Source organism: Chiloscyllium plagiosum, unplaced genomic scaffold, assembly GCF_037043375.1.
Source record: "Chiloscyllium plagiosum isolate Xiang-an unplaced genomic scaffold, Cpla_swu_hap1 HiC_scaffold_2, whole genome shotgun sequence".
Classification (NCBI taxonomy): domain Eukaryota; kingdom Metazoa; phylum Chordata; class Chondrichthyes; order Orectolobiformes; family Hemiscylliidae; genus Chiloscyllium; species Chiloscyllium plagiosum.
This window is the reverse complement of record NW_028270140.1, coordinates 150797224-150808726: the sequence shown is the minus strand read 5'-3', so window position 1 is coordinate 150808726 and position 11503 is coordinate 150797224. Positions and strand designations below refer to the sequence as shown.

The 11503-nt window shown below is 45.4% G+C and overlaps 1 protein-coding gene and 1 long non-coding RNA gene across 6 annotated transcripts in view; one reads left to right on the top strand and one right to left on the bottom strand.

Annotated features, from left to right (window-relative positions):
- Positions 1-7676: 7676 nt before the first annotated feature.
- LOC122539574 (dual specificity testis-specific protein kinase 1) overlaps positions 7677-11503 on the bottom strand; it is a 134044-nt gene continuing 130217 nt past the window's right edge. The window contains exon 10 of the mRNA XM_043674568.2: positions 7677-11285. Within this exon, the coding sequence (XP_043530503.2) occupies positions 10162-11285 (1124 nt within the window). The 3' untranslated portion in view covers positions 7677-10161. The remainder of the gene's footprint in view (positions 11286-11503) is intronic.
- Positions 10616-11503, top strand: part of LOC148152009 (uncharacterized) — a 146780-nt gene continuing 145892 nt past the window's right edge. For 4 of the 5 annotated variants that reach the window (XR_015751467.1, XR_015751473.1, XR_015751465.1 and 1 more), the window contains exon 1: positions 10631-10748. This is a non-coding gene — a long non-coding RNA (uncharacterized LOC148152009). Of the gene's footprint in view, positions 10749-11503 lie in introns of all 5 variants that reach the window. The other variant, XR_015751463.1, reaches the window with a different exon arrangement.

The window sequence follows — 11503 nt, the reverse complement described above, 5'->3', positions numbered from 1 at the left end:
CTCCTGGAATCTGTTTCACCATTAAATGGGATCATACCTGATCTGTAGTCTAACTCCATATACCTGTCTTTGACCCACATCCTTTACTACCTTTGAATAACAAAAATGTATCTATCTCAGATTTAAAATTGACAATTGATCTGCCATCCACCACCGTTTGAGGAAGAGAGTTCCAAACTTCTTCCACCCTTTATGTGGAAAAGTGTTTCCTAACGTTGCTCCTGAATGGTCTGGCTGTTTTTCTTGGACTGTACCCCCAGTTCTAGAATCCCCAATCTGTGGAAATACTTTATTTACCATGTCTTTTCCTGTTAATATCTTGACGACTTTGATCAGAGCATCCCTTAACATTCTAAATTCTAGAGAAAACCGGTCTCATTTGTATCTCTCCTCATGACTCCTGAAGTAGAGGTATCATTTCTGTAAATCTACATTGTACTCCCTCCAACAGTAACATAATCTTCCGAAAGTGTGGTGCCCAGATCTGCTCAGTCCTCCAAGTGGGGTATAACCAAGGTTTTGTATAACTGCAGCGTAACATCTGCAATCTTACATCCCAGTCCTCTTGACGTAAAGGCCACTATTCAACTAGCTTTCTTGATTATTTTGTGCAACTGTTGTGACATTTTAAAGATCTAAGAACCTAGAGCCCCATGTTTCTATGGACATCCACTATATTTTACTTCATAGCAGCTGGAAAGTATCCTAACCTATCCTTTTCAGTACAAAATGGATAACCTTACATTTGCTCACATTGAACTCCATCTTCTACAATTTTACCTATTAACCTAATCTATTAATATATTAGCATGTTATTATCTATGCTACAAAGCTGCTTAACTTTGTGTAATCAGCACATTTGGATAGGACTTTCTATGCCACTATTCAAGTAGTTAATAAATAATGTGAATAATTGAGTCCACAAAACAATGCAAAGGGGAGGGGGCACAACACTGTATAAGGTCAGAATAATGATTGGTTGTTGGAAACTGAACATTGGTAGGTTGCCATGACAGCATTACTACCAATCAGAATCCATTTTAAGTTGGTATTTCATGAGTATGTCCTGTTGAGTGCAAGATGAAAAAAAATGACAACATGTATTATTCTGCAAGTTCTGTTGTCTTCAGGAATAACGTGTAGTAAATTTTCGGCTTACCTTGACGTTAATGGGATTTCAAACTAATTCCTGGTTTGAAGAATATGCTGCAGCGGGGAAGACTATTGGTAACAGAAACTGGAGGATGAGGAACATGAAATGTTGAGGATGACTACTCAATACATGACTACTCTTTCAAAGAGCAAGCACAGTCACAAGGGAGAAAATGACAACCTTTGATGCTCTTAAATTTCTGCATTTGGTATGGGGCTGGGAGAAGGCACTTTACAACCTTCTGGACACAGCAATGAGTTCAACAATTTCAGACCTTAAAGTTTCCATTTTGATTTGGTCAGAGTATTGAGTACAGGCATTGAGAGGTCACGTTGAGGCTGTACAGGACATTGGTTAGGCCACTGATGGAATATTGTGTACAATTCTTGTCTCCTTCCTATCAGAAAGATATTGTGAAATGTGAAAGGATTCAGAAAAGATTTACAAGGATGTTGCCAGGGTTGGAGGATTTGAGCTATAGAGAGAAGCTGAACAGGCTGGGGCTGTTTTCCCTGGAGCGTCGGAGGCTGAGCGGTGACCTTATAGAGGTTTACAAAATTATGAGGAGCCTGGATAGAGTAAATCGATACAAGTCTTTTCCCTGGGGTCAGGAAGTCCAGAACTAGAGGACATAGGTTTAGGGTGAGAGGAGAGAGATATAAAAGAGATCTAAGGGGCAACTTTTTCACGCAGAGGGTGGTACATGTATGGAATGAGCTGCCAGAGGAAGTGGTGGAGGCTGGTACAATTGCAACATTTAAGAGGCACTTGGATGGATATATGAGTAGGAAGGGTTTGGAGGGAAATGGGCCGGGTGCTGGCAGGTGGGATGAGATTGGGTTGGGATATCTGGTCGGCATGGACGGGTTGGACCAAAGGGTTTGTTTCCATGCTGTACATCTCTGATTCTATTTGTTTCTTGTTTTAAACCAAGTGCTCATCTGAATATTGCTTTTCATTTTTTTTTTGCCTTCAAATACAGCTGTCTTTTATTCCTTCATTAACATTTACTCCAAGCTAATTCTTTGTTTCTTTATGACAACCATTAGCAATTCCTTTTGTTCCATGACACACGTTTAATATTTCCCACTGCCCAACCTATCCTGTTCACTTTTTAAAAATTCACTCATGGAAAGAGGGGCCGACTTGTCCTTGAGAAAGTGGGGTGAGCTGCTGTCCATTGAACTGCTGCAGTCCATTTGTTGAAGATAGACCCACAATGGTATCAGGGAGGGATTTCCAGGATATTAACCCAGTGACACTGAAGGAATAACAATATATTTCCAATTCAGGATGGTGGGTGGCTTGGAGGGGACCGTACAGGTGGGGTGTTCCCATGAATCTGCCACCCTTGTCTTTCTAGTTGGAAGTGTTTGGGGTTTGGAAGATGCTGTCTGAGGAGTCTGGGTGAATTTCTGCAGAGCATTCTGCTTTGTCCTGAATAGTGTCAAGTCAAGCTGCTTGAGTGTTGTTGGAACTGCACTCATCCGAGTATTCTATCACACTCCTGACTTGCTTTGTTGACAGTGGACAGGGATACTCATTGCAGTATTCCTAACTTCTGCTCTGCTCTTGTATCTACAGCATTTATTACAGTTCAATTTTTGGTCAATGGTTAATGCTGTTGATCATGGGAGATTCAGTGATGGTAATACCATTGAGTGTCAAGAGGTGACGGTTAGAGTCTCTCTGACAATAGAAATGATCATTTCCTGGCAATTATGTGGTGTGAATGTCACTTGCCACTTGTGAGCCCAAGCCTGGATATTGTTCAGTTCTTGCCGCATTTGGACACAGACTGTTTCAGTATTTGAGGAGACGCAAATGATGCTGAACATTGAACAATGATCAGCAAACATCCCCACATCTGACCTTAAGATAGAGGGAAGGTCATTGATGAAGGAGCTGAAAATGACAGGGCCTAGGACACTACTAAGGCCTGACAAACTTCTGCAGAGATGTCCTAGTGCTGATATTTTATTGTATCTCATCCTTTTCCTCCACCTCTTTTTAAATAGCATATTACTGAGGATGTGAATTAGAATTTTTTGCCTTAATAGGGGCTCTGTTAGCTGAGTTTTCTCAACTCCTGGTTTGCAATGCAGAGTAACGCTAACAGCATTGGTCCAATTCCAACACTGCATAAAATACTCTCCTTCTAAACCTGTCCTCTCGCTTGAGGTATGCTGACCCTCCGGTTAAACCCTGATGAAGGGCTTATGCTCAAAAAGTCAGCTCTCCTGCTACTTGGATGCTGCCTGACCTGCTGTGCTTTTCCAGCGCCACGCTTTTTGACTCTCCTTTAGCACAGGCACCTGCTTGTGAGGAAGATTACTAGGGAAGAGAGAGCTTTAGTGGCAGTGAAGAGACTAGAGAACGGGTGATCATCTTTCTTAAGACAGATAATGATATATGGTGTTTGAAATTAGGAGTGAAAGTCCCTGGATTGTAACATTAACTCTGCTTTCTTCCCACGGATGCTGCCAGACCTGCTGAATTTCTCTATCATCCACAGTTCTTTGTTTTATCAATAAACTGTTTCCAGATATGGAGGGTCAATAGCCGGATGACACAGTGTTAAGGTCATTGCCAAAAGAACCGGAGGGGAGATGTAGAGAAATTATTTTGATAGGAGTTATGGTACATAAATAGCATCCCTAAGTCTGGGACAGAGGTCTGGGTTCACAGACTACAATATGTCTGAACAATTGATAAAGAATAACCGAAACCCATCACAGAATCTTTCCATTTCACTAAGCCATTAACTCCATTGTTTCTCCATGGCTTTCCAGCCTCTGTCTGTGTAACCTTCCTTTTCAAAGAATAGTCTAATTCCCTTTTGAAAGTGTGAAATGAACCTGTCTGCACTACACTTACAAGCAGTGCATTCTAGACCCCTAACTACTTGATGCACAAGAATTGGCTTCTTTTGCCAATTAACATTTCTACCGCTCTTCGGTTCCGAATAAGAGTCATATTGGAGTCCAAGTTGCTGCCAGAATTAGAGTTTTTCAGCACTTTGCTGCAAGACTGAATCAAAAGCACTTTTAAAAAAAAAAATAACAAAATCGCAGAATGAAACAGTACAAGGCTATTCAGTCCATCATGCCTGTTACCAGTTCTTTGTGCAAGTGATCAACTTAGTCCCATTCCCCTTTATTCTCCTTGTTGCCCTGTAAATTTCTCCCTTCAATTATTTATCCAATTCCTTTTTGAAATTTACTATTCAATGTGCTTCTAACATCCTCTCAGGTGGTGCCCTCCAGACCACAACAAATTGCTGAGTTATCAAATAAAATTCTCTACATCTCCCCTCCGGTTCTTTTGGCAATGACCTTAACACTGTGTCATCCGGCTATTGACCCTCCATACCTGGAAACAGTTTATTGATAAAACAAAGAACTGTGGATGATAGAGAAATTCAGCAGGTCTGGCAGCATCCGTGGGAAGAAAGCAGAGTTAATGTTACAATCCAGGGACTCTCACTCCTAATTTCAAACACCATATATCATTATCTGTCTTAAGAAAGATGATCACCCATTCTCTAGTCTCTTCACTGCCACTAAAGCTCTCTCTTCCCTAGTAATCTTCCTCACAAGCAGGTGCCTGTACTAAAGGAGAGTCAAAAAGCGTGGCGCTGGAAAAGCACAGCAGGTCAGGCAGCATCCAAGTAGCAGGAGAGCTGACTTTTTGAGCATAAGCCCTTCATCAGGGTTTAACCGGAGGGTCAGCATACCTCAAGCGAGAGGACAGGTTTAGAAGGAGAGTATTTTATGCAGTGTTGGAATTGGACCAATGCTGTTAGCGTTACTCTGCATTGCAAACCAGGAGTTGAGAAAACTCAGCTAACAGAGCCCCTATTAAGGCAAAAAATTCTAATTCACATCCTCAGTAATATGCACAATTATTCTCCCAAGTACCTAATGGGGATTTGAAAATTTAAAGAAGATTGCATTGAAAGAAGTGCTCCAATGTATCACTTGCTACACCTTCATGTCACCTTTCCATCAAGTGAAACATCAAGCCTTGCCAATCTCTGCAACCTTCCCCGTCTCCACTCTCCTTAAGTGACTCTGCCATCTAGTGGCGGGAGACAAACAAAGGAATGCTTTTCCAACAGGGACCAGAATAGGAAATCTAGATTGCTGTCTAAGAGGTGGTGTTTCAAATCAGACATCAAACCAAGATCAGTACAACAGTGTCCAGTGCTATTTTACGAATCAAAGTAATTTTACCCATGTGTGGATGGAACACCTTCTCCTGGCAGGTCAGGAAAAGCTGCAGTAGCTTTCTGAAGAAAAGGAATTTCTTATTGCTGAGAAAAAACACATTTTGTTCATCTTGCTCACTCAGAATCACAGATTTGTGACTCTGCTGAAGGAGTCTGCAATCACTCCCTGAGTACTTATTGGGACATTTGCAGATGTAAAGGGGAACAACATTTTATACTGTATGAGAGGACAGTGCTGTTTGGCAAATAGAGAACTTACCACGTCTGACAGAAAATTGTACTCCAGAATGTTGTCTCAGTGACAATTCAAGTGGATGGGCATTAAATCTTATCACCGACAGGATATCTTGCCTGTGTTGAGGCTATTTTTTTTGTCCTCACGCTTCCAGACAGGGATTGCTCCTATTTAGAATCATACATTCCCTACACTGTGGTAATAGGTCATTCAGCCCATACCTACTCTCTGAAGAGCATCCCAGCCTATCCGTACATTTCCTATGGCTAATATACCTAGCCTGCACATCTTTGGACTGCAGGAGGAAACCGGAGCAGCTGGAGGATACCCATGCAGATTCAAGGAGAGCAAGCAAACTCCACAGATAGTTGCCAAAGGGTGGAAGTGAACCGGAGTCCCCGGCACTGTGAAGCAGCAGTGCTAACCACTGTTGCATCTTGTCACCATTACTCCCTCAGGTTGGGGCTTTTCTCTCCCTCTCTGTCTGTGCTCACTCACCTAAGAGAATCTTTCCCTCTATACATCCTCAACCTGGCTGATGTGTCCATCCTCACCGCCCCACACAGGGGCCGTTTGGATCTATAATGAAACATAGAACTGCAGATGCTGAAGATCGGAAACAAAAGCAGAAATTTCTGGGGAAACTCAACAGGTCTGGCAACATCTGTGGGAGAAAGCTGAGTGAACGTGCCAAGTCCAATGGCTCTTCATCAGAATTTAAGAGTTTCACCAGACTTGACATGCTAACTCTGCTTTCTCCCCACAGATGCTGAGTTTTCCCAGCAATTTCTGTCGCGGTTTCTTCTATCTGTCCTCATTCCGCCAGACAGCTGTTGCCCTGTCCTCACTCTCACAGGCAGGGACTGTTCTGTCTGCCCTCTGTGCTCAGAGAGAGGTTTTTCCCTCTATCTGTACTTCCGTAAACATGTCAGGCTTTCTTGACAAAAGATTACACAGAAATAGGATGCATTTCCTACTTCCAACTTTTAGTTGCTTATTTTAAATTGCTGCACACTGATGGAATTCAGTACATCAACATAGCACAGAGAGGAAAGAATCCTTATGTTCCCTGTGGTATGAATTTTGAGTCACTGCTGCCTGGGATTATTGTGAGATGCAGGAAAATGATGCCTCATCCTTTGCCATCATATTATTGTGCTTCAGATCAAGCTGGAAACGGTAATCTACTCTACGCATGTGGACAATTATACTCAAGATTACAATCTGCAAATGTTTTCCTTTCGATTGCCCTTGGACTTTTAAATGATTTTTCAATCTGTCTCCCAGGACATCACATCACTATTGGTGGGCAACAAGACACCTCATCATTATGCTCCAGGATTCATGATTCTCTGGGACAGATGGGTCTTCATTCATCCATCACTTTCTAACACCCTACTGGGTTGCAGCTAGTTGGGAGGTGTGTATTGGAGCTAATGACAACATGTGAGCACGTTCTCTGCACTCCTGGATATTGCAATCACCATTTTCCAAAAAACTGGCTGACGAAAACATCATTCAGGAACAGCTGGCGGATAATGGTTGAATGATAGCAGAGTATCGGAGAAAGGTTTGAGCTCGAAGGTTTGTGCTGGATTCTGCTGAACCCAACCTGGAGTTCAGTCGCTGCTGCAATTAGTCTCACAACTGGCAGTTACTGCTCTGCTGAATAGGATTTATGATTTCATAGAGATAATGTGAATTCTGGCGCACAAGAGTTGCTTGATTCATAAGCTAAGGTAAGTTATGCATTTTTGTTGACGATAAACCAGGATCAACATGTATCGATTCAGTTTAGGAGGGCTGGAGAATGAACACGCCAAGCCAGATCATGTATTTTTGCTCCAGTCACAGCCCACCCCCAACCAGTTGACCTAATGTTCTTCTGAGATTTCTAGTAATAGCCCAAACATTTGACAGCAGATACAGGACCTTGGAACATGATTTCACAATATGTATTTGGACAACGACAATAATCTTCCAATCTGCACCATCACCCTCCATGCCAGCATTCCCCATCACCCAGAGTAACACAATTAAGAGTAAAAAAGGAAATGTCAGAGATCAAAGCTTTATTAAAATCTGACCCTCAGTCAGATAGACAATATAGAGCAAATATTAACTTCAACAGTTACAAAAGATGTCCTCAAAACAGAACAATATTCGCCCAATTTACAACAAATTACCTGTGCACTTACAGGAGTCTCTAAGGGAGATAAATCTTGAGAGAGACTGGTCTCTCAGTCCCTCTTTCTTGGGAGATATTCAGATCAGTGACACATTATGCACTATCTGGCCAGCCTTGGTTGTGCAGATATTAATTGTTTCACTGCTCTACTCCCCTGTTCCCATACAATGAGTAACAAAGATACCAACATATACACATAGATAGATAAGTATAGTAGCACAGTGATTATGTTGCTAGTAATCCAGAGGCATGAATTGATAGTCAAATCCCACCATAGTAGCAGGGCAATTTTAATAGTTATTTAAATAAATCTGGGAATAAAATGCAAATATCAGTAATGATGAAGAAACTACCAGATTGTTGTAAAAATCCATCTGGTTTACTAATTTTCTGCTGTCTTTACCTGGTCTGGTCTACACATGACTCCATACCTACAGCATTGCGGTTGAATCATAACTGCCTCTGAAACGGCCGAGAAAACCATTGTTATATCAAAAACAACCATGAAAAGCTATAAACCCCACCGACTGCATCTTTTCAGCTTGCCACCTCCATCTCAAGGGCAAATAAGTAATAAATGCCAGCCTTGTCCACATCTCATAAGTGAAGGAAAAGACACTGAGGACTTCTTTGCTTTCTGTTAATCCCATGGCAACTCAAGAATTGCCAACAGGCATCTAACCACGTGTGAAATAGCTGATTCCCTAAGTCTGAACACAACATGGCCAGTCGCAAAAGACAGACAAAATTCAAAACAAGATTTTAAACAGGTAAGAAATTTATCATAAAATTACATTCTTGAGCTATAGAAGTAATTATTTAAATTAATTCTCATTCCCATAGCTGGCAGGTGAATAGCCAACTATACAGCTGTGACATTACAGGTGGCACTCAGTGGAAAGGCTGGTATCTCCCTTTGAAGGGAGTTTGGAGAATAAACCCGTCTCCTGTGAGTAATTGATATTGCTTAAAGCACAGTGTGAGCAAGCAACCTTATTCTAAACAAAAACACAGTAAATAAAACTGAGTGCATGGATTTAAAAAAGGACGAAAGAACTCCCCTTGGGACTGCATATCCCTTTATAGAGCAGGTTTAGGCTCCACGCAGGTGAGGGTGATGGGACTGCACCAGACTCTGGTAACATACAGATTAGAGCAACGTCTGCTGCTGAATATAAACAATACCAATTAACCAAGCCTCCCCCTTTATGTGGGTTAAACTATAATGAAGAGAAATGATTAATATAAGGCGCTTTCAAGGTCTAAGTAAAGTCTTTTTAACCAAAGCAGCCATGCACTTATATACAAGGCCTGGTTGAGGCCTTTTGATTACTGGACTAAGTGACAATAGAAGGAAGACAAGAAATGGGGGAAATGGTATGGGGTCCCACATGTCAAAGGGAGCAAAGGGAGGGGGTGATGTGAAGAATAAATCTTGTAGGACAGTGAAAATACCCTGCAAGCCCTCTATGACAGAGACCCATAGATTCTGAAAGGGTGATATTTGGTGATGGTGCTTATTTGGATGGTGAAATTTGAGTGCAGGGTGATATACAGGGTTATCTTTGTGATAGGGAAGTTGGTGGCATGGCATGTGTGGAGGGCAATATTTGGGATGGGAGGGAACGTGAATGTGTGTGGAGTGGACATTCAGAGTGAATGTCAGAGATTGTTGACAGAGCCTGTGTACCTCCATCACCGAGATGGTGGTATTTGGGTTTTGGAAAAAAGATATCAGAGTTAGGGGTGGGTGATATCGGAGGTGCTGGTAGAATCATATTTCGGGATATGTGGAGGATGATCTTTGGCTTTGGGGGTTGGGTGTGGAGGTGACAATCGCAATGAATCTTGCAGAGACAGCGAGAGCGCTTTGGGACCCCCTGTCCCCGATACAGAGAGTGTGACATGTGAAAGAGTTAGATTCAGGGAGGGTTGATGAGTTCAGTGGAGCATGATATTTGGGGGAAGGCGATATGTGGGTTGGTGTTTAGTGGAGGGTGGTTTTTATTTGTGAAGATGGTATACGGGTTTGGAGAACACTGATGATTTTGGGGTGGGGATGGGATTTGGTTTTGGGGGAAGGGTGACATGATGCGGGGAGGTGGGGGGGGGGGGTGAGTATTTGGTGAATTGGTTTTTGGAGACATTCTCCACAGATGCTGCCAGATCTGCTGAGATTTTCCAGCAACTTGTTTTTGGAGACTGGTTGTGTGTGTGTGTTTGAGAGGGGGGGGGGGTGAGGGGATGAAGGGATGTGGGTGACTGAGTTCGGGGGGGACGGTGACATTCAGAGTGGATCTCACACAGAGACACAAGGCCCAGGGCCCAGGGTCCCCTCCCCTGACCCCTGACCCCTAGGCCGGGTGACTCCTGCCCGCCGGCATCGCCGCACCCTCCTCCTCACCGATCAGGCGGTCGGACTCGCAGTTGAGATCTGGGTATCGGGCCGGCTGGCTGTTGGAGCGCAAACAGACCGGGGGGAACGGGAAGGCGAAACCGCCCAGGCAGCAGCCGGGGCACGAGAGCCGCTCGTCGGGCTCCTGCTCAGGCCGCAGCTCGGCGCTCCCCAACAAGGGGCCGGCCGCCGGCATCGGCGCAGGCGCATCCTGCGACAGCGTCCGGACGACCGGCGCAGTCACGTCAACCGGCCGGCACAGGGACGAGGGCGCAGGCGCCGTCACGTCGGCCTCCCGGCACTTGGGCTCCGTCACGTACACGTCGACAGGCTGCGGCACGTGGAGCGCAGGCGCGCTTCCCGGCAGATGCTGCGCACGCGCGCCCCCCACCGGCCCGGCGGAGCGGGGAATGTTCGAGTAGGACCGCCGGCGCTGTCCGCCCAACGCCGCGTCGGTCTCCGGAGAGCGCTGGGGCCTGCCGCCAGCGCGGGCGGTCCTGGGCGGCGGGGGAGCTTCGGTGCGTTCAGGGGGCGGCGATCTACCACGTGAGTCTACTCCGGTCTCCTCCGTCTTTCCTCCAGCGGCAGCGACGCCATGATCCTTCCCTCCCCTGCGGCCGGCGCCGACCCCTGCCCTCTGACCCTGCCGTGGCGAGAGGTCAGATGCCGCTTGGCCACGCCCCCCCAGGGCGCGGAGCTCGGGCAGTGAGCGGCACCGACGGGCGGGTGGCGCTCCGCAGGGGAGCCCGCTCCGCGCTGGGTTCAGCGGCTCCGGGGTGAGCGGCTGGGCGGCCAGCATCGCCGAGGGGGACGGCGGCGGAGGCGGCGGCAGCAGCTCAAAGCTAAGCGAGATGACCGAGCGGCTCGGCGAGTCGTACAGTTTGATCTTGCCGCCTTTCAGGTCGTCCCGGCCGGAAAACGGGTTGACCCGAGCGGCCGGGCCTAGGCCCTCGGCCCCGAGGGCCGTCCGGGAGAACATGTCCGAGTAGCTCCGGGACAAACGGGGCTCGCATTGAACCCGCAGGCTGTTGGAAAGAGCTCGGTCCAGGCCTCCGTTTCCATTCAATTCACACTCGTTGTTGCCTGAGGGAAAGAAGAGGCAACATGTCAGACAGTGGTCAGAGACAAAAGTACTGTTTTAGACAGAAGCTCAGCCCCTGTCCCCATCAAACACTCCCATGGCACTACAGAATAAGGATAAACACATACTAAAGCTCTCGCTACTCTCTTTTGGTAGAAAGTAAAACTCTCTTGACAATATCCCCACCCAACATTCACAGGATAATACAGTGCGGGGTTAG